The sequence below is a fragment of the Felis catus genome, chromosome B1, assembly GCF_018350175.1.
Source record: "Felis catus isolate Fca126 chromosome B1, F.catus_Fca126_mat1.0, whole genome shotgun sequence".
NCBI classification, from domain to species: domain Eukaryota; kingdom Metazoa; phylum Chordata; class Mammalia; order Carnivora; family Felidae; genus Felis; species Felis catus.
In genome coordinates, this window is record NC_058371.1 from 4,171,164 (window position 1) to 4,191,519 (window position 20,356).

Below are 20,356 nucleotides of genomic sequence, written 5' to 3' on the forward strand. Positions count from 1 at the left end.
ACACATGACCACATAATAGATATCATAGTATTTTAAAGTTGGGCAATGGTACTGGAAGAAAAGGAAGAATTTAACACCCTTACTTATGCTCAGAATCCTGGGTAAGACTTTCATCATCATTTGCCTGTGATTTTTCTCCTCTCTGCTTCCCAGCCATAGTTTTATCTGTCATTACCTATGACAGTCTTTTCATCGTATTTGACTCATTAAACAATTTCTGTACTCTTGAGAACCACATAAAGTCTTTTCTATAAGACTGCTTTTCTGAAAAAAAAAATAAAACTGAACAATTCTGTACTTTGGGATAATACTTCCCTAATACTACCTCTGCCTGTACTAACTACTCTCGAAATTTATATTCTCCAGTGAGTCACAAAGGAAAGCCAAAGTCTTCACGTTCATAAAATCAACTTTATATTTCATTGGTTTTGTTTTCATATGGTTAGCTTGCATGATATAAGTAGATTTCAATGAATCAAAGCAATATGCCAGTTTTGAAGTGTCTCACTAAGCAAGTGCACGGTCACAGGCGAGCCGATATAGTATGTATCTGCAGAAGTTCAGGTTGCTGAAGCTACTACAGAATGTTTCATTGTCATTTCTCCTACAACTTTTAGGAGATTTCTATTTGGTGACATTAATATCGCATCTTGTGTCCAAAAATAATAGTGTTCTGAGAATCCATATCAATAAACCATACAAATATATCAGAAACCGTTTACTGATATTAGGAAAGTTTATTTCATTGCCTACTTTTAGTCATTAACCTCTTCAGCAAGAAGTGCTCTCCAGCTGGTGCACGGTGGGCAGGGGAAACAGATCACAGAAACAATGATACAAGTGGGCAGGGGAAACAGATCACAGAAACAATGATACAACACGGGCTCTCCAGCAGGTTCGCGGCAAGACCACAGAAGGAAACGCGCTGGAGTGTCGGGGTAGAGGGGACTATGGGGGAATGTCAGCCCCTCCTGCCTGGTGGTGCCCTACCATGACATCCGCTCTCTGGAACCTCACCCAGCACAGCCAGAGGAGGTGAAAATGTCCCACATGGCTGATGGATCCAGGACTCACTGAAGGAAACAAGTTTTGATGTTTTGAGTTATAACCCACTTGATCTTTGGACTCAAGTACATACTTCACAAAAGAGATATAATAAGACACAAGGAGTTTTGCTTTTTTTTTTTTTTCCAGCAAACAACTGTTTTTAGGATATTTTCAGAAGAAGAGATGGCCTCCTCCCTACGTGGAGAGGAGGAAAGAAGAAATTGAAGAAACAGGGGGCTCACAAGCAGCCACAGAACACCTGCCGTTCTCAAGTCTGGGAAGGGAACCACAGTTATAGCAACACTGTGTTGTTTTTTTTTTTTTTTTTTTTTTTTTGCGGGGGGGGGGGGGATGAAACTCTTACTTTAAAGGTACAATTAATAATGCAATATCCAAAACAAAATTTTAATAAAATATTGATTCCACATTAGTTCCCAATTTTTGTGAACGAGGGAAAACACGTATATACAAGGTCAAGTTCTTGCCACAGTGAGTCACTTAGCAGCGGGTTATATGGGACCAATTCAACCTAGTGGCACAGGCAGGGTGTGATAATTACCAGAACAGGGTCGATTCTAAATGCCATAAAAGTTAAGAGAAAAGAGAAAAACCTTTCAAGTTCTTAAATGATTGGAAATCAAGAAATATGTGCATTTGATCTGGACCTCATAAGATGAGAATTATATTATTCAGCACTGGTAAACAAAATCCTTAAATCTAAGATCTGAACATTCCTTGGAGAGGTTCTAATCCAAATCCCTGACTTTACCGATAAGAAAACAGAATAACACTACCAATACCAGTGATCTGTCAACAAAAAAATGCTTTCACCTAAGACTTTCTACTAAGCTCATTTCAAGAAGACAGGCTTACTCAAAATGAAGGGATGTTTTAAAATTCTCCTGTGACCTCTCGCATGAGAAACAGCACCCACAGCTAATGGAATCAAGTCAAATCTCCAAATTAAGATTCAAGCATCTTTCTTGAAGTTGTGCATACATTTCAAGATTTGAGAAAGGAGAAGGAAACACAACTGAGAAATCACAGCATTTCTAAGATTTGAGGCATAAAAGCAAAAAAAAAATGGACAAGCAGACAATGCTTGATGAATATACCATTTTATTTCTCACACACTTGGTTCTTGGAAATGAAAACAATTATGAATCTCACCATATTATCTTAAAGACAAATGAAGTCGTACATAAAACACTTGGGAAGAGGCCTGTGATAAAAGTTTAAGAAACATAGTTAACTGTTTCTGCCTGAGGTTTCCTGATGCGCCAGCCCTGAGCTGAGCTGTCCGGGGGGACCTTCCCCCATGTCTGTCTCCCCTCAGTGGCTTCCAGACCTCCCCTCATTGCTGTCCATCTGTCAACGTGGGTCATTTTCAGATGGCCATGTAACTAAAATGTTTGTTTTTAAAATTTTGTTCACCCTTATTAAAATGAAAGACTCAAAACTTCCCATTTAATGTAACATTTCCAACGATAGCTTACAAAAAGGGAATACATTTTATTTACCAACCTAGGCGGTTTTTCAACCAAAAGCATTCTGCAGAGCCTGAAGTAGCACGTGTTATAATTTACCTCGGGGACACTCTCCCGCTTTCAGTAACTCTACATACCCTCATCTAGCTCGCAGAAATTTTTCACTTTGGAATCATTTTCCATTAATGAATGATCCAGACAACCACCCTTAAGAACCTCACTATTTTTTTTTTAAGTTTTCCAGACTTGCATGTAATTCCAGTTATAACATTCTGATCATGCAGACATTTCCTTGAGATCTCTGACATTTTCCCCGTCATGTATTTTGCAATTTAAAGTCCTAGGATCGTTCATCTGAAAAATGAAGTGATTGGCAAAAGAATAATTTATCCGGAATCCTTTGGTATTTGGTTTCTGCCTCCTGCCCATATTGACTTTTAACGTGTCCTCTGGATATGAAAGATAATATGCGTCATTTTCAACATTCATAAAGCTCACTCCACATTAATTTCACTTTTGATTTTTTTTTCTCATCAATGATAGACTGGCAGCCCCCTTAAGTTTTAAATGTTGTCATCTGGAAATGTCAGGAGGCTGTACACAGCAAACATTAGGACAACGCACAGGATAATTTCCCCATCTTCTCTCTGATAGGTGTCCAATTTTCTTATTTACCCAGTAAACATACCCATGCACGCACAGCCCATCTATATAATTTAAATCATGCTGATAAATTACTGGTTTTCTTTCTTCTCCTTGGATTCCAAGCTATAAATGGATTTTAGTCAATAGTATTTACTACTTGTGTACATTTTGCCTAATTTATGGCTCTTGACTAAAGAATTGCAGTGGGAAGCGGCAAACCTCTTTCTAAAGAGGTTGAATCCCTTCTAAGGGATTTACAGAACAGAAAAGAATGCCGCACACTAATGAAGCCTATTCAGACACTGCAAAGAGTTTGCAGGATAGAGCACCCAAACCAAAGTATGTGCTTTCACAAATAGTTTGTTTCCATTCTCCCGGCATTATTAAACTGTCTACTGAGAAAATATGCTGTGTCAGGCTGGGGTTGTAATCACTGGAAGAAAATTCAGAAATGTTTAAAAAGAGCTGCAAAAAGTTCCCAATGGGCATGTGTCTCACGGCCGTGGGGCACCCCCACCCCTCCTCAGAAGGGTCCTAAAGCTTTAGATAATAAGGATGCGGTGGATCGCGTTTGAAACAAATGTACACACGTTCCCAATTTCTTTCCCAGTTCTGATTATAATTCAGCCTTTTAGCACCATCATCACTAAGCGTAACAGGAACTGGGTAATCCGCCACGTTCTCTCTCTGGGCTCTCTGTGAGTCTCCGGGAATCCGGTAACAACCGCTTAGTTAATTACTTAGCCACTCTCCTCAGGGGGCTGGTTGAGAGTCGTTGCCATAGCCAGCAGGCATCTTGCAGCAAGGTGCACACGGCATGGAGAGGATCCACACCAGAGGCGCGGGGTGGGGTGGGGACAGGGAGAACAGGATGAGCCGGGGACAGGACAGAACTCCCAGAGATACACAGAGAGGAACCACAGCGCCTCTAAAGTCCACAGCTACGTCTGCACACGCTTACATAAAGCATCTTCCCAGCTTCTTCCTCCCACATTCCCTGTCTCAGTCAATGACTTCATCCTTTACCCAGTTCCTTTACTTTGAAATGTCAACCTCCCAACATATGTAAAGCACGCGGGCACCGGGCCCAACGGAGGTTGGATGCTCATCTCTGTTCCTTCGCTCACGTGCCCCATGTCCTGCTTCCCTCTGTGACTGATCTCCACTTCCCATTACCTGCTCCAGCCCAGGCCTCTCCCCTTCACGCCCAGTTTCCACTGTGTCCAGAGCCAGGTCCCTGGCCCCCTCTCCTCCAACTCACACCCCCCCCCCCAAGCTGGTGCCTCTTACGCAATAATCTTCCGAATCCTGAGCTCCCGTAGGCTCTGTATGCACCATGTGATGGGAATGGACAGCCATCAAAACAACTACTGAAATGCCTGTAGGTAAGAACGGCGAGTCCCAAGATTGAAGAAAAACTATAGCCTCTGTCTGTCCATCAGAGCACCCACCTGGCAGAAAGCAGCGCCCCTGCCCACAGAATTAAAGCCAGTGTTTTATTTTTACGTTGTTTCCTTCAAGAGAAACAGAAGTATTCTACAGGTGGGGAAAGGCCTGGAGTATAGGAGGGAAAAATGCTTCTGTTTGGGAAGAATTTTCGCAGGCAGTGGGAACCAAATTGGTGCTAAGAAGCTTGGACAGAAGGTTGTTACATTTTAATCGCAGGATGTTGGGGGAAAGTCACACGGGCAAATGCTTAAGCAAAGGTACACGTGCAATGTTGATCTTTTCTACTGTATAAGCCTGGAATAAACCACTAGCCCGTGAAAATTAACATTTGTATGTTCAATTCATCTGTTTTAAAGACAGTTGTTAGAGCAGTTGTAGGTTGACAGCAAAATTGAAAGGAAAGTACAGAGATGTCCCATAGACCCCCTGCCCCCCACCACATGCACAGTCTACCGCATGTCAACAACTCTCATCAAATGATACATTTGTGACAAGTGATGAGCCTACAGGGACACTTCAGAGGGTTCACTCTTGTTGACAATCCTATGGGTTTCCACAAATGTGTAATGATACGTATGTATCATTATAGTAATACAAAGCATTATCCCTGTCTTAAAAAGTCCTCCGTGTTTAGCTTAATCATCCATTCCCTGGCCAACCCCCCTGCCCCCAACTAATGATCATTTTACTGTTTCTCTACTTTTGCCTTTTCCAGAATGTCTTCAAGTTGGAATCACGGTATGTGACCTTTCACACTGCCCTTTATTTTTTCATTTTGTAATATTCATTTAAGATTCCTTGATGTCTTTCAATGACTGGATAGCTCACATATTTCGTTTTTGCTCATTTCTTTTCAGTACTGAATATTATTCCATTGTCTGGATATATTACTGTGTAGTTATCCATTCACCGATTAAAGAATGCCTCGGTTGTTACTTCCACATTTCGGCAAATAAGAATAAGGCTGCTACAAACATCACCTGCACGTCTCACTGAACACATATGTTTTCAACTCTGGATGAGTACTATGGTAAGAGAATGTTTGATTTGCAAGAAACTGTCCAGCTGCTCTCCAAAGCGGCAGTACATTTGACATATATAAATGAGTCATGTATGAGCACATGTATACATGTATTTGACATGTATAAATGAGCAGAATAAATGAGAGTTCCCGTTGTCCACATCCCTACCAGCATCAGGTGATGTCCTGGGTTTTGATTAACATAAAAGATGTGTAGAAACTTAGTATTCGACTTGACGTATACCAACACCGAACATTCTTCCAGTCTGGGTGTGTTACGATAAAGACCAAAAACTAAAATCACGGGGAGGGAAAGGTCAATAGAAGTATATAAAAAATTGTAAAATGATATATTTCATTTGGATACTAAATTGAGAGCTACACTTTCTGGTGACCAAAATCAAAAGGGGACTAGCATGAGTTCCACGGTGCTCAATTAGCCAATCGCTTCTATCTGCGGAACATGGACTGTGTGTTCCAGAAATTGTTTTGCACACCGGAGACAGAGTAGTCATTAAAGTATTCAGAAGCCCTACCCTCGTGCAACTCATATGACAGTAGAGGGGAGAGATATTATACAAATGTACTGATAACAGAAATTCCAGTTAGTCGTCCAGATTCTGATAATAACAGGACTGAGCAACAGGGTGGAGACAAGGAGCGAGACAAAGGGAGACTTATTTTAGAGCAAACAGGACGCAGGAGGGCTCTTGTGGAGGGGTATGTGGACACAATTCTGAAAGAATTGACTTCACCGGAAAACATGAAACATGAGCTCCTTCAGATCAACTCTTTTTTGGCTTATATACAATTCTGAGAAGAAGGACTCAAAGGATAGAAATGCCATGATCAGCAGGACATTACCCGACCCACAAAGCCACCTTACTGGGGGGACATTTATAATTAGTTTCATAATGCCTTCATTACATAATTCAGTTTTTTTTTAATTTTTTTTTCAACGTTTATTTATTTTTAGGACAGAGAGAGACAGAGCATGAACAGGGGAGGGGCAGAGAGAGAGGGAGACACAGAATGGGAAACAGGCTCCAGGCTCTGAGCCATCAGCCCAGAGCCTGACGCAGGGCTCGAACTCACGGACCACGAGATCGTGACCTGGTTGAAGTCGGACGCTTAACCGACTGCGCCACCCAGGCGCCCCTACATAATTCAGTTTTTTATACTTTCTGCTTCCCACCCAGTGTAGTTTAATATTCTTTCCACATCAAGTCGATACCTATCAATGGGTGTATTGTTTGATATTCTCTCCTGAAACACTGTCAGCACCAGGCCCTCCCTTAAGGGAACCACAGGGTGGGACATAAGAGGCCGCAATGACATTAAAATCATGCCCCACAGGATCAATGAGGCTCAAACTAGCACAAAATTTAAAACTTGTTTTTCAGAGAACTGTTTCCCCATACTCAGCTTTTCAGACCCCACTGGGAAAACCACTAGCTATCTCTGCAGAAGCCTGGATTCAAGGTCAACTGACATGGTTGTAGCCCATGAGTAAGCATTCCTTACACAAGATAACAAGTCAGGACCCCACCCAGTTTGCACCTGCTCTGGGAGCGTGCCCACAGCCCCTTCCCCTTGTCCCCAAGTTTCCTCCTGACGTCAGGGGCTGAAGTGTGCCTTCTTCTGGTATGAAGTCTCCCCCCAGTGTGAACACGGGGTGTATGTCACATGCATGTTTGCTCAGTGTGCATGCCCCATACTTCCTCATCACTACTCATAAGTTCCCCCACACCTTTCATGCACATGCATGCACCCTAAGCTTAAAACTTCCCCGTTTAGTGGTTCAGGGAGTTACAGCTTGGAGAATCCTTGCCTGTGCTCTCCTTATTTGCTGCAAATAAAGACTCCTTTGTGTGACAACTCCTCCCGGTGGAGTCTCCACCTGTAACTGACCCAGGAGTGAACTTCCGTGAGTTCAGTCACAATCTCGTGCACCTTCCTTGGTGACTTGGGAGAGCACAGGACTCCCAACGCCAGGAAGTTCTGGGCCCCTCTTGGCACATCACATGACTCTGCGTATTCAGTTCGCATCACCGAGGCAGGGGAGAGACAGGCCAGTAGGCCGAGCTCCGCCTGTGGACCTGGCTCCTTGTCCCAATCTCCATCAGTGAGGTGTTTCGTTTCAGGGTTACTGATCGCCGACACCATCTAAAGTAATCTCATTTTCAGTTTGGAACAACTTGCTTCTTATGGATGACTTATCATAGCAACTGCATTTGGGTGACTTATTTCAACAGCTTTTGACAGAAGCGGTGATACACAAAATCTACTCAGAGGCGGGAGTTGACTCTGTATGTGTAGCCTGGAGGGCTCTGGGGTCACTTCAGGGGGTCAGATCAGTCACATGTTAGGTGTGGGCAAATAGGTCTTAAATTCCAGCAACACCCTGTTCTTACTAAGTCAGATCCTTACTCTCCCAGCTGTGGCTTTACTTTTAGACCATCATCTCCACAATATAATATCTGATTCTCCAGTTCTTTCCATCACACCGCATCGCTTGCAGAATATGAAATAGAAGGTAATGGATAATAAACCAAATGGTTAAGGTAACTTCTTAAGGAGGCCCGAGAAATGAAAGCTTCTGAAAAGGCAGACTCAATACGATCTAAACTTTGTACAGTCTCTTCAGAAATACCAAGTGAAAACCGAAGGCAAAGTGATGACAAAGGTGTGCAGGACAAGTAGATAGGGAAGCATCTCAAGTGGAACAGCCTTTTTATTCTAGTTCAACAGTGAGGATTTTCCTTTTTTTTTTAATTTTATTTATTTTTGAGAGAGAGAGAGAGAGAGAGACAGAGCGTGAGAAGGGGAGGGGCAGAAAGGGAGACACAGAATCCGAAGCAGGCTCCAGGCTCCGAGCCCGGCGCAGGGCTTGAACCCAGGAATTGTGAGATCATGACCTGAGCCAAAGTTGGACGCTTAACCGACTGAGCCCCGCAGGCACCCCTATAGTGAGGATTTTCGGTTTAAAATTTCTTCTCTGGGGTGTCACTGATGGCTTCTCACAAAACTCTGAAGAATAAGATTGAGGGATAAATGTGTAAAGGCTCAGTGATCTGCAAAGATCGTGTGCTAGGACCATGAAATGGGAAGCGAGGCGGGGGAAAGGGCAGCCAGGAGATGACCCTGAGGCCCCCTGACCCCTGTGTCACAACCGTTCCCCCAGGGTGTAGCACACCCGGACGACAGTGTGCTCCCAGTGTCTACACTGCACTTCCTGGCTGGACCTACGTATACTTGCAACATGACTTCATCCCACTGGAACCAGCTGTCCCAGCATCCCAGAGACCAAGGGGCTTCCAAGGGTCAGGACTTAGTGCCTAAAATCACTATAGTCTCAGGCAAAGTGGGAAAGTTGGTCCTGTTTGTATACATGCGAGCCAAGAACACCAGAGTTAACGTCTAGCTAAATTAAAAGTCTTATGTCTTTATACCTCCTGGCATCATCGTTCGGCAGAGTGATTGCACACAGACATGTAAGATGGGCAACATTATTCACTTAAATTGGTCGAACGAGTGAATGGCTATGCATTGACTGCACAGTAAAAATTCAGATAGGTGAAAAGGATTAAGCAGTACAAACTTCCCCTGAAAGAACTAAGTAAGTCATGGGGCACCTGGGTGGCTCAGTCCATTAAGCATCTGACTTCGGCTCAGGTCATGATCTTACAGCTCTTGAGCTCCAGCCCCACGTCGGGCTCTATGCTGACAGCTCAGCGGAGCCTGGAGCCTGCTTCGGGTTCTGCGTCTCCCTCTTTCTGCCCCTCCCCTGCTCGCTCTCTCTCTCTCTCTCTCTCTCTCAAAAACAAATGAACATTAAATATTAAACAATAAATAAATAAGTCATGGAAATGAAAATTATAGCACAGGAACCTCATCAGAACTGTAATACACTTATGGTGAGCCTCTGGTAAAGTATAGAATTGTTCAATCACTATGGTGAACGTCTGAAACTAAATTTACTCTGTCCACTCTACTGCAACTGAAAATTGTCAAAATTAAAACCTTAAACCAACAACTTCCAGTGCGCATCTCGAGTCCCAAACACTTCCCTGCACTCCACACGGGCATACCCAAGAGTCTACTGGTTAGCCCCACTTGCTTATCTATCGCACAGGCTTCTCAAACTTGTCCCGTCCACACCAGGACAGCCAGTCTTTGTGAATGGCATCATCTTTCACCCAGACTGCAATCCCTTCCCTGGTTTCTCTTGTTCTCTTACCAGATTCAGTGTGCCACCAGTTTCCGGGTGATTCTACACTTGTGCTCCAAACGTCCTTCCTTATCTACTCCCACCTCTGTACCTTCCTGAGGTCCTCACCATTTCTCAGAGCCTGCCCACTGGCCTCTTGCCTTCAGCTGGGGTCAGAGGAGAACTCTTCCACACCCGTGTCTTTAGGTGTGTGGTCTTGTCTTCCTTGTCTTCTCATTTATTGAACACGTTCCTCTTGGGTTTTGAAAGGTAGCTCGGATCTGACCTCAGAGGAATCCTCGTGGATATGTGGCCCTGTCCCAGCCACCCCAGGGTGGATGACTCTCCTGATCCCTCACTCCCCTATGAGAATGCAAGTCCCTCGGAGGCAGGGACAATGTGTGCGGTGTCTCTGGTTCCCAATGCTGAGCACCATCGCCCAGGACAGACACACGGCAGCCACCACCGGGCTGGTTGGAAGGGGAGGAAGCAGAAGCACCAAGCTGGGGTGGGAGCTGAGCCCACAGCCTGCACAGAGAGCCTCCCAGGCCCTCCCATCTTGCTGTTTTGCCTATTTACCATCTATTCTGCCTCAAATGTGCAGTGGTTAAGAATATACTTTTTTGGAGGAAAAAAAAAAGTGAAGTCTATGGCCATTCTAAATTCACTGGAGCCACAACTAAGAAGGCAAGATTCTCTTAACCACAGGAAGAACAGAAAACTCTTTTTGATAATTTATTCTTCAAGAACCTGAATCTCCATGAGCTCAAGCTAGTCAGATCACAGAAGTGTAACTTTCACCAACACATCCCTCTCCATATTTACAGACTACATCAACTTTGTTTCCATGAGGACCAGGAAAGACAGTTTTAGAAGCGATGCCCTGCCCAACACAGTTCTGCCCCGCCCCCACCCCAACCCCCACAGGGGAAGAGTCACCATCCTGCCCTGTGCCAGCTTGGGATTGCTGGGGCCAGCACGGTGCGACCACACTTAAGGTAGGAAGTTCAAGTCTCCATAAGAATGTTTTCTGGGGATGTGTGGGTGGCTCAGTCAGTTAAGGGGCTGGCTCTTGATTTATGTGCAGGTCATAATCTCATAGTTCATGAGTTTGAGCCCCACATGGGCACTGTCAGTGCAGAGCCCGCTTGGAATTCTCTCTCCCTCTCTCTCTCTCCTCCCCCCACTCAAAAATAAATAAATAAACTTAAAAACATGAAAAAAGAATGCTTTCTCAAATCCTGACACATAATGAGGGGTAACTGATATCAAAGAAGTTTTGAGTTGAACAGTGGCAAAAAAGTAAGATGTTATTTCGGAATTAAAGGCACAATAAATGCTACGACCAACTACCTTCATTCTGTGCTGATATGTTTCAGAAGGCTCTCGTAAAATATTCTTTGGCTATTTTGCCAGAAGGGAAATTAGGAAAAGGAAACTCCACAGATTTTTACATCACTTAGCAACAAAGAGGGTCCCAAATCCAACCGACAAGCAAATTAATTCAGAATGTTGGAAGTTGGGAAATTCTGGTCATCAATTCTGAATAGATTTTATTTTCAGGTGTACCGTCAGGGGCACAGAACAGACAAACAACACAGGGTCCAGAGCCCTCTCACTTTACAGCACATCTAAGAAAAGACGCAGCTAATCTCCATTTGTCTCTGCAGACGAACTGGCAACAGAGAGTGTGGCTCATTTTGTAGATTGTTAACCTCCAGCTCATCAGACTGTGTTGTCGGCCAAGAAAGTGACAGGTTGAATTGTGGTCATCTGTAAATCATCTTATTTTGTCTTTCAGGATGAAAACCATCAACACACAATTGATGTCAGGTATTAGAACACAAACAATACATTGCTAATATTCTTACGACACAACACATTCTCCTCATTAGACTCTACAATCCTACTATTGCTTAAAATTAAAAAAAAATAACTTTCAGAGTATTAATTGCACTCTTATGGGAAGGGTGTTCTACTTAGTGCTGAAAACGGGCAGAGCATGGTACCTGTCTTTTGAAAAGTGCATGATCTGTACCTTATTAAAAACGGCTTTTAAAGCTTGGAGAGATTCATTCAGAAAATCTGCTTTAAAATGCAAAGCCACTACGCACCAGGGAAGATGTTATTTGGGAACCAAAAGTGAAAGACAATCTATGTAACAAACACTAAAATAATAGCAAGAAGATTATATTTTCTCAAGAAAATTATATTAATCACAGAGCTGGAATACTTGCATCAAAATACTTTATCCTAACCAAATAGATAAGGGTCAAGGACAAGACCGCGACTCACTGTAAAATCCTTTTTTTTTTCCTCTTCTCCTATTATTTTTCTCCTATTATTTTTTTTCCTTTTCTCCTATTATTTTGCAGAGAATAGCAATGCTACTAATAACTGGCAACATTTATTAGACACAGTCCTTGGAAAGTTAAAGATTCTTCATGAGCACAACAGGCAGCTTAGTAGCTTTATCACTTTGGACAGAACTAAAAGCAGACCTACCTTCTTATACACAAGCTATTCTGAGAGCTGAGGAGATATTTCAGTTATGTAGAAGTCAGTACGGCGGAAGGATCATGAAACCAAGCCACCGATCTGATGGCGGTGGCCCTGGTGGGGGAAAAAAAAGAATCTGGAGCTCCCTGCTGGCCAGCCTTTACTCTCTAAGTGGCTAGATGTGGGAAGGCGACTGGACCCGTAGGTATGGGAGCGGATCTAATCAAGGGGCTCATACAGGGTCCTTTAAGATCTTGTACACAACAGATTGAATACCTTAGGAACTGTGAAAGCTGTTCCAGTGTGCACTGGGTGAATACATTCTGACTAATGGTGGTCCCAGGCATGAACGTCCAGCTAAGCCCAGACGTGCATTTGAAGCCAGTTTCCACCCTCCCCATTAACTGTTTACCCTGAGCAGGGCAATCGCTCTCATTTTCAGAAGATTTTTTATCAGCTTTGTAAAAATCAGGGTGATGATGTCTGATTCTCAGGGCTCGTGGGAGAATGAGACCCCATTCCAGATGTATCCAGCACAGAACAAAATGAAAAGGACAGCGGCCGTTTTTCTTTGTTACTGTGACAAGCGACCCCACACCTTTAACTATGGAGATGTGTCTTTCACGGTCCGAGGTTTGAAATGTGCTCTCTGAACAGACGTGGAGGAAGTTTGGAATCCGTGTTTCTCATTCTCAAACCAAGCGATTTTATCTATTTGCTCATGTCGCTTACCTATCTCCTTTGAAGTGGGTCTAACTAAGACTACTTTAGCATGTGGGGAGTGCTTTGGAACCAAGAAACAGGTTTGTGGAAGGAATAGTAGTGAATGGGAGTATCTTGACAACGAAAAAATGATGGAGACGTTTCAGTCCACCCAGAGACGCGTCAAGGAAGAAATAGGCAAGCAAGGAACAAAAAATAGCTAATGCAATTTAGAATTCCTGCCTATTCGAATATATTAAGTATAAAGAAAGTAAAAGTATAAAGAAAGTATTAAGTATAAAGAAAGTAAAAGCTAGTGCAGCCCGCACAGTTAAGAAAATGTGGGTTACACAGCAGGTGCTAGTTAATTTATTTACCTCTTGGCTTCAGATCTGCTCCACATCGCCTGCTCTGTGACCAGAGCTGAACATGGTGAATGTTTCTCTTTGCCCAAGTGAAGTGACGTTAAGCTGGGTCAGTTAAGGCATTGGAAGGATCCAGGAGGAGGAAGGAGTTTCTCCGTGCTCCTCTCTCCAGCTGTGGACAGCAGCCAGGAGCACCGACACCTCTCCGCCGGCAGCTTCTCCAAAGCCTCTGGAGTGGCTGGCGATCTCTCCATAAATAGACTTAGCGCCCTCCCAGACTGCTGTGTGGTCCGCAAGACATAGCACCTCCCCAATTTCAGCACAACACAGTCACACTGGGCCTGTCCATTTTCCAGTGAACCATGGCTGTGCTGTATAGATCTCGTCCTGGGAGCGGGGCCTCCCCCTCCACACCATTTGTTTCTTCTCTGGGTGGACGTGACTCAGCCCCAGAGGCAGTAAGTTCTCCCTACACCTGCAGTGCCTATGTTCTTTTACCCATGAGTACATCATGCCCCATTTTCCCAATTCCTCATCCACTGAACATTATAGCAAACTTCCTCGTTTTCAAATGACTCTGTGGTTTCTGCCTTTTGAGTGGACTCTGGTGCTGTAGATATTAAAACTGAAATAGCTAATATTGGAAAGGAATCTGGCAGCTAAAACAATAAATCTGGGATGTAGATGAATGGTTGTAAGGCAATATAAAAATGAGGCCCAGGGAGGAATCCTGTCTTTGTTTCCTTGTTCTTTTACATGCAAGGGAAGAGTTAGCTGAGTGTTGTTAACAGCAAATATAGTAACGAAATTAAAGAGTTATGAAGAGTTATTAGAAATTTATGGGGATTTATCTGTTGGTCTGTAAACAGTCTGAAGCGAGAGTCCAGTATGCTTTCTGTTGCATAGAATTAGAACTGCATGATGAAAATATTGTATTTATATATATATGTATATATATGTATGATATATATATATTTTATATATAAAATATTGTATATACAGACATATATATATATATATATATATATATATATATATATAGTCTTCCTAGTATTAAAAGTCACTTTTTTACAAGACAATTTGGGCGAGGGATAACGGAAAAAAAACCCCACCACCCCAAAAAAGTCAAGCAGCACATGCTTTGTATTCACAAATTTCCTTGTCTTAAATGAGAAGCAAATACAAGAAATTAAATAATTGTATTTCTTTAAAAATGGAAATAATGCTCTCCCCTGCAATGTACAAAAGGATGCTTTATGTATTTTAAGATGAAATGGTTGACGGTATTTAATTTAACAACTTTAAAACTGAATCTAGAGATCTACATCCAGAATAGTGGCAGCTGGAATACAGAATATGTGCTCCAGAGCACAACAATCATAACTGGTGAGAAGTAGCAAGAAAAAAAAAAGCCTCTGGAAATTGTCCTAGAAACCTACATCAAAAGAAGAAACAATAAAAGAAGAAGAAACATTTAATCTGGAAAATCTGGCTTATTTTCAGAAAATGATAAGAAGATCCTAAAATTCATGGGGATATTCAAAGAATCTACAATAACCAAAGCAATCATGAAAACAAAGAAAAAGTAGAGACTCACACGTCCCTATTTTTTTATTTTAAATTTTTTTTAACTTTTACTGATTTTTGAGACAGAGAGAGAGAGAGCATGAACGGGGGAGGTTCAGAGAGAGATGGCGACACAGAATCTGAAACAGGCTCCAGGCTCTGAGCTGTCAGTACAGAGCCCGACGTGGGGCTCAAACTCACAGACTGTGAGATCATGACCTGAGCCGAAGTCAGACGCTCAACGGACTGAGCCACCCAGGCGCCCCTCGTCCCTATTTTAATACTTACTACAAAGCTATGGTAATCAAGATTATGTTATACTGGCATAATTATAGGCATGTTGATTAATAAATAGAATTCAGAACCCAGAAATAAGGTTCACAGAAACAGTCCACTGAGTTTTGACAAGGATGCAAAAACAATGCAGTGGAAAATGAATGGGCTTTTTGACAAAAGGGCTGAGACCAATGGGTATACACATTGAAGAGAATGACGTGGAACCCGTTCACACATCATAAAAAAATCAGTTCGTAATGAATCATAGGCCTAAGTATAAAAAATTTCTAGGACTCTTTCAGAAAAATATAGGGGTAAATCCTTGTAACCTTGGATTAAGGTGAGGTTTCATAGATATGACATCACAAGCACAATCAACAAAGAAAAAACTACTGGACCTCATCAAAATTAAAAGCTTTGTTTTTCTAAAAACATCATCAAAAAAGTGAAGAGACAACCCACAAAACTGTAGAACATTTTTGGAAATCACTCGATATGATAAGGGACTACTATCTGTAATATATAAAGGTTTCTTAGAAAAAATAAACAGAAAAATTACTCAATTAAAAATGGGCAAAAAATGGGCAAAAAATAAAAAGGAAAATTACTCAATTAAAAAATGGGCAAAAATTCTGTATAGACACTGCTCCAAAGAAGATATACATCTGGCCAAGAAGCACATGAAAAAGGTGCCCAAAATCATTAGCCGTGGAGGAAATGCAAATCAAAGCCCACAATTACATCAGTTCAAATCCGCTAGAATAACTCTAACCAAAAACATTCTTAAGAACAAGTACTGATAAGGACGCAGAGAAATTGGAACACTACTCTACAGCTGATAGAAATGTAAAGTGGTATCATCATTTTGGAAAACACTCTAGAAGTTCCTGAAAACATGGCCATATTATCCACCAAATACAGTCCTAGTTATCTACTCAAGAAAAATAAAAACAAGTCGACATAAGAACTTGTACACAAATGTTTATACCATTACTCATAATTGAAAAAAATGGAAACAACCCAAATGTCCATCAACAGATGAGTAAATGTGGTGTATGTCCATAAACCTGAACATTATTCAGAAATACAAAGAAAAGACCACATTTTGTGTGACTGCGTTTAATAGGAAATGTCCAAAAAAGGCAGATCCATAGCAACAGAAGAGAGACCAGTGTTTGCTTAGGGCTGGAGGGGTTGAGGGAAAATGGGGAATGATAGAAAATAGATACAGGATTTCTTTTTTTGAGTCGATGAAAATGTTGTAAAATTGATTGCGGTGATGGTTGCATAACTCTGGGACTATATTAAGAACTACTGAATTTCACATTTGAAATAAGTGAATTTTAGGGTATGAATTATATTTTGGTAGCTTTTATTAAAAAGAAATACAGCTCAGGGCTGGGGTACAGAGTATAATAGAGGATACTGAAATTAAAATTCACCATAATTTCCACATCCACATTATATTGAAAGACACCTATGCTAATTAAATTTGAGAATGAAAAAAAAATGGAATGCAAAACACCTGCATTAATTCAGTTTGAGAATGAATAAAGAAGAGTGACCAGAAGACTGGAAAAGTTTCCTGGTTTTTCAAAGGAGGAATGAGGAGGAACTCAGAATCTTGAGATTGGTGAGTTTCCCCCTCTCCCTAGAGGTCCCTTTCCTCCCTACTGCCCTTAAAAGATTCTTACTGGAGCCTCACAAGATCCCGTTCAGATATCTCCTCCTCTTCCTTAACATTTCCTCAAGGATAGATCTTCCTGTGCTACTGACTATATCAGTACATATAAATATATATATTGACTATATATGGAGACAATATAGCCAGTTTCGGTAAAAGGTCAATCCCTATATTTATGAATCCACATGCATTTGATCATCGGCATTCCTTGCTTGAAGGAAAGTCCTCCTGGCAAAGAGAAGAGACACACAATAGAAGTGCCTCAGATAAAATCAAGGAGAGAGCTGTGATTCCCTTTCGGCGTTAAGGGAAGAAACTATTTCCTAAGTCCAATTCATTTCCTCTTCCACTCTCAAAAATGTTCTAATTTAGAGGGTTAACTAATCGCCTTCACTGTACCATGGTCTGCACCAATATGGATGGGAAGGAGGAGGCTAGAAGTCCTACCATGGTGTTTAGGCACTGAGAGAGTCTGAGTCAGCAACCTTTGGTTCCCTTCTGTCACGCGCAGCATAGAGGAGATACACAAGTTCTCACACGGCCGTGTGGAAGCACACAGGAGAGGGCTGCTTCCCGCACCATAGTGAGTGGGGACCACAAGGAAGCAGCTGCAAAATGGATGGATGGCTCGACTCCAGCAGCCTGATGGAGTCTTTAGGTGGGTGAGCCCAATCAACAAGAGCCTACCTAGGTTGCTTAGGCATCAGGAATGTATGGAACCTATCCCATTTCTGAAAGACTAGAGCACAGATCATTCCATCCGTGGACCCTTTGATGAAGAACGCAGCAAAGACATGAGCAGGTCCCAAGGACCTAGCCTACACCTCCATTGGACATCAGCCCAAACAGCATCAAACCAGACATGCTTCCTGCCTCTATCAGGATGTCACAATACTGCCTTTCTTTTTTTTTTTTCCTTTTTTTCCTTCCCCCCCTTTCCTTCCCTTCTTTTTTGCCCTGTGCATGAGGGGAAAGGAAAAGGAGGGGAAAGGAGAAAAACACCAAAATGTGGTGAATTTACTCGAGAGACTAAATTTGCCTGAAACGTAAGAGTTTTCTGCTAGGAGAAGCTAACAGTTAATTTTCACGCTTACACCTGATAATACACCCCACACCACCCTCGGTACGTGTCATCAGAGGGAATAGGAGGTTCGAAGGAGGGTGAGGCCATAAATTGACAAGAGATGAGTTTATTTTGAGGTTTAGGAAGTGTCTTATTCATCTTTTGTTTCCAGTGCCCAGGTCCTAGGATATACTTACTAGTGCCTAGACCCTAGGGTATACTGGTGAACGTGGGAGTCATATGCTTCCCGAATTTGCACTCTAAAGGAGTAGGAATACTCAATAAAGATTAAGGACATATGAACAAATCTTCTTGGACAACATTCCATTTTACTGTGCTAAACATATGCCCTGTATGTTCTATGTTTATACTACTGGGCCATGCAATATTATGGTAAAGCAGAAAAATAATGTGAGGTACTAATTAGGATAGATTTGTCTTCCTCCCAAGAGGCTGCCAACAGTTGGGGGGGTGTGTAGGAACACACCCTAGTCTCAAAATGGGAAGGAAATGCTGCAGTGTCTGTTCGTTAGATGATTGCCAAAGACAGAAGGCAGATATATAGGATTATAAACTTAATCAAAGTCCCATCAGCATAAGATTTTCAAGTGCCAAGTACTGGGAGAGACAGAATTTTTTGTTGTTGTTGTTACCATTCAAATGTACAAGAGGAGAAATGGAAAGAAAGAACGTTAGTGTTTGGGGGAACTTTAGTTTGTAGAAGGTCAGCTATTAGTCGTTATAGGCATTTGACTGCCCAATACACCCACATTCCTGTAGTATCTCAGGCTGACCAGACATGATGCTAGTCACCGACGAGCTATCCAAAACCTTCTGCATTATTGCAAAAAGAAACCCATGGGCAGGGGAAAGGACAAATGGCCAAAGAGGCATACCTGAAGCAGGGTGTGGGGGTGGAAAAAGAGAGGTGAGAATAGCAATGTATAAAGGTGTTTAGAATGAGAAATTATTACTCTTATTACCATTCAATGATACCAAAAGTCGGATAACTATGGAGAAATGACCCACACTCTTGACTCAATGGGAGTAGAGGTTTATATAGACTAGTCTTTTGAGGGAAGCAATCCCACTCTCTGTGGTCTTAAAAACATTTTAAGATGGGTCACTGTCTTAAAATTGGCTTCATAAGAGCGAGACATGGGTCTCTCCTGTGTATTCTTTCCAGATAATCTTGGACCACTTAAGAAATAGGCCATGACAGGGAAGAAGATGCAAGAGACAAAAGAACTAGGAAGGAGGAGGAAGAGGGAGAGGAAAGGGAAGGAATAGGAGAGGGAAGGGCATTTGACAGAGGCCATTGAGGAAGTAGAGCCATGGAGATGTATTTAGGTTAGGGGAAAAAAACCAACAAAGACACACAACTGAGATTCACTTCAAAGACATATCATGATAAGAAATCCGGCCAAAATATCAGGAAAAAATGATGATGTTTATGGTTTGTTTGTTTGTTTGTTTGTTTGTTTGTTTTGTCAGGTGATGAAAAGCTCCATTTGGAACATGAACCAAGAAGTTTGGACAAACAAATGCCAACTGGTATCACAATGTGTTGAGTTATTCAAGAGCTACCAATCACAGTTCTTTTTTTTTTTCTTGTGTTTCTTTGACTTAAAGTTTTTTAAATATTGCAGGACACACAGAACTGACATATGATAGATTCTTCATTTCCAGTAATTTGTGGAGAATATTTTTATTTCCATGCTCCCCAACTCCCACAAATGCCATCTTGACAAATGGATAAGTGGAAGACAATTATTCATTTCCATTTTATCTATTTTAGCAAACTCTGTGTTCCTGAAAAGAGAAGGCCAAGATGTTAAGAATCCTTGCTTTATGTTGGAGGAAGAAAAAATAATTAAAATAAAATCATTTTGAAAATGGTAACCAAGAGAGGCTAGGGCAAAGAGTTTGTGGAAACAGTGATGGCATAAGATGTAAGCATTTATCTGACTATTCATGTACCATTTCTATCTGTCAAAATATTTTATAAAATTTAAGCTAGATCAATTATCAACACAAATACTGAACACTCAAGTGAGGTATTATAGAAAAATTAAAGGATAGGCATATACAAATAATGGTATTTATTATAATATTTATATATGGAAAGAGGAAATTGTATTAAAGTGTGCACTATTATCATTAAAGCTTTAAAAACAGAATGAAAATAAGTACATCAAACAGATAATATTGTAGATCTAATGGACACAGCTGAATTTTTTACTGTGTAAGGAAAACGTAAATGTTAACTGTCAATGAATCCAAAGACTGGCGAAGTTCATCGTACTGTTCTTTCCGTTTGTCTATAACTTTGAACATATTCA

The 20,356-nt window shown here is 41.7% G+C and overlaps 1 protein-coding gene across 2 annotated transcripts in view; it reads right to left on the reverse strand.

The window, feature by feature from the left end:
• The window catches only part of CSMD1 (CUB and Sushi multiple domains 1), a 2,016,427-nt gene that overhangs the window by 1,438,510 nt on the left and 557,561 nt on the right, over nucleotides 1-20,356 (reverse strand). The window contains exon 1 of one of the 2 annotated variants that reach the window (XM_045056761.1): nucleotides 13,438-13,658. The exons of the other annotated variant lie outside the window; for it this stretch is intronic. Within the exon in view, the coding sequence (XP_044912696.1) occupies nucleotides 13,438-13,463 (26 nt within the window). The 5' untranslated portion in view covers nucleotides 13,464-13,658. Of the gene's footprint in view, nucleotides 1-13,437; nucleotides 13,659-20,356 lie in introns of those variants that run through there. 2 annotated transcript variants of the gene reach the window in all.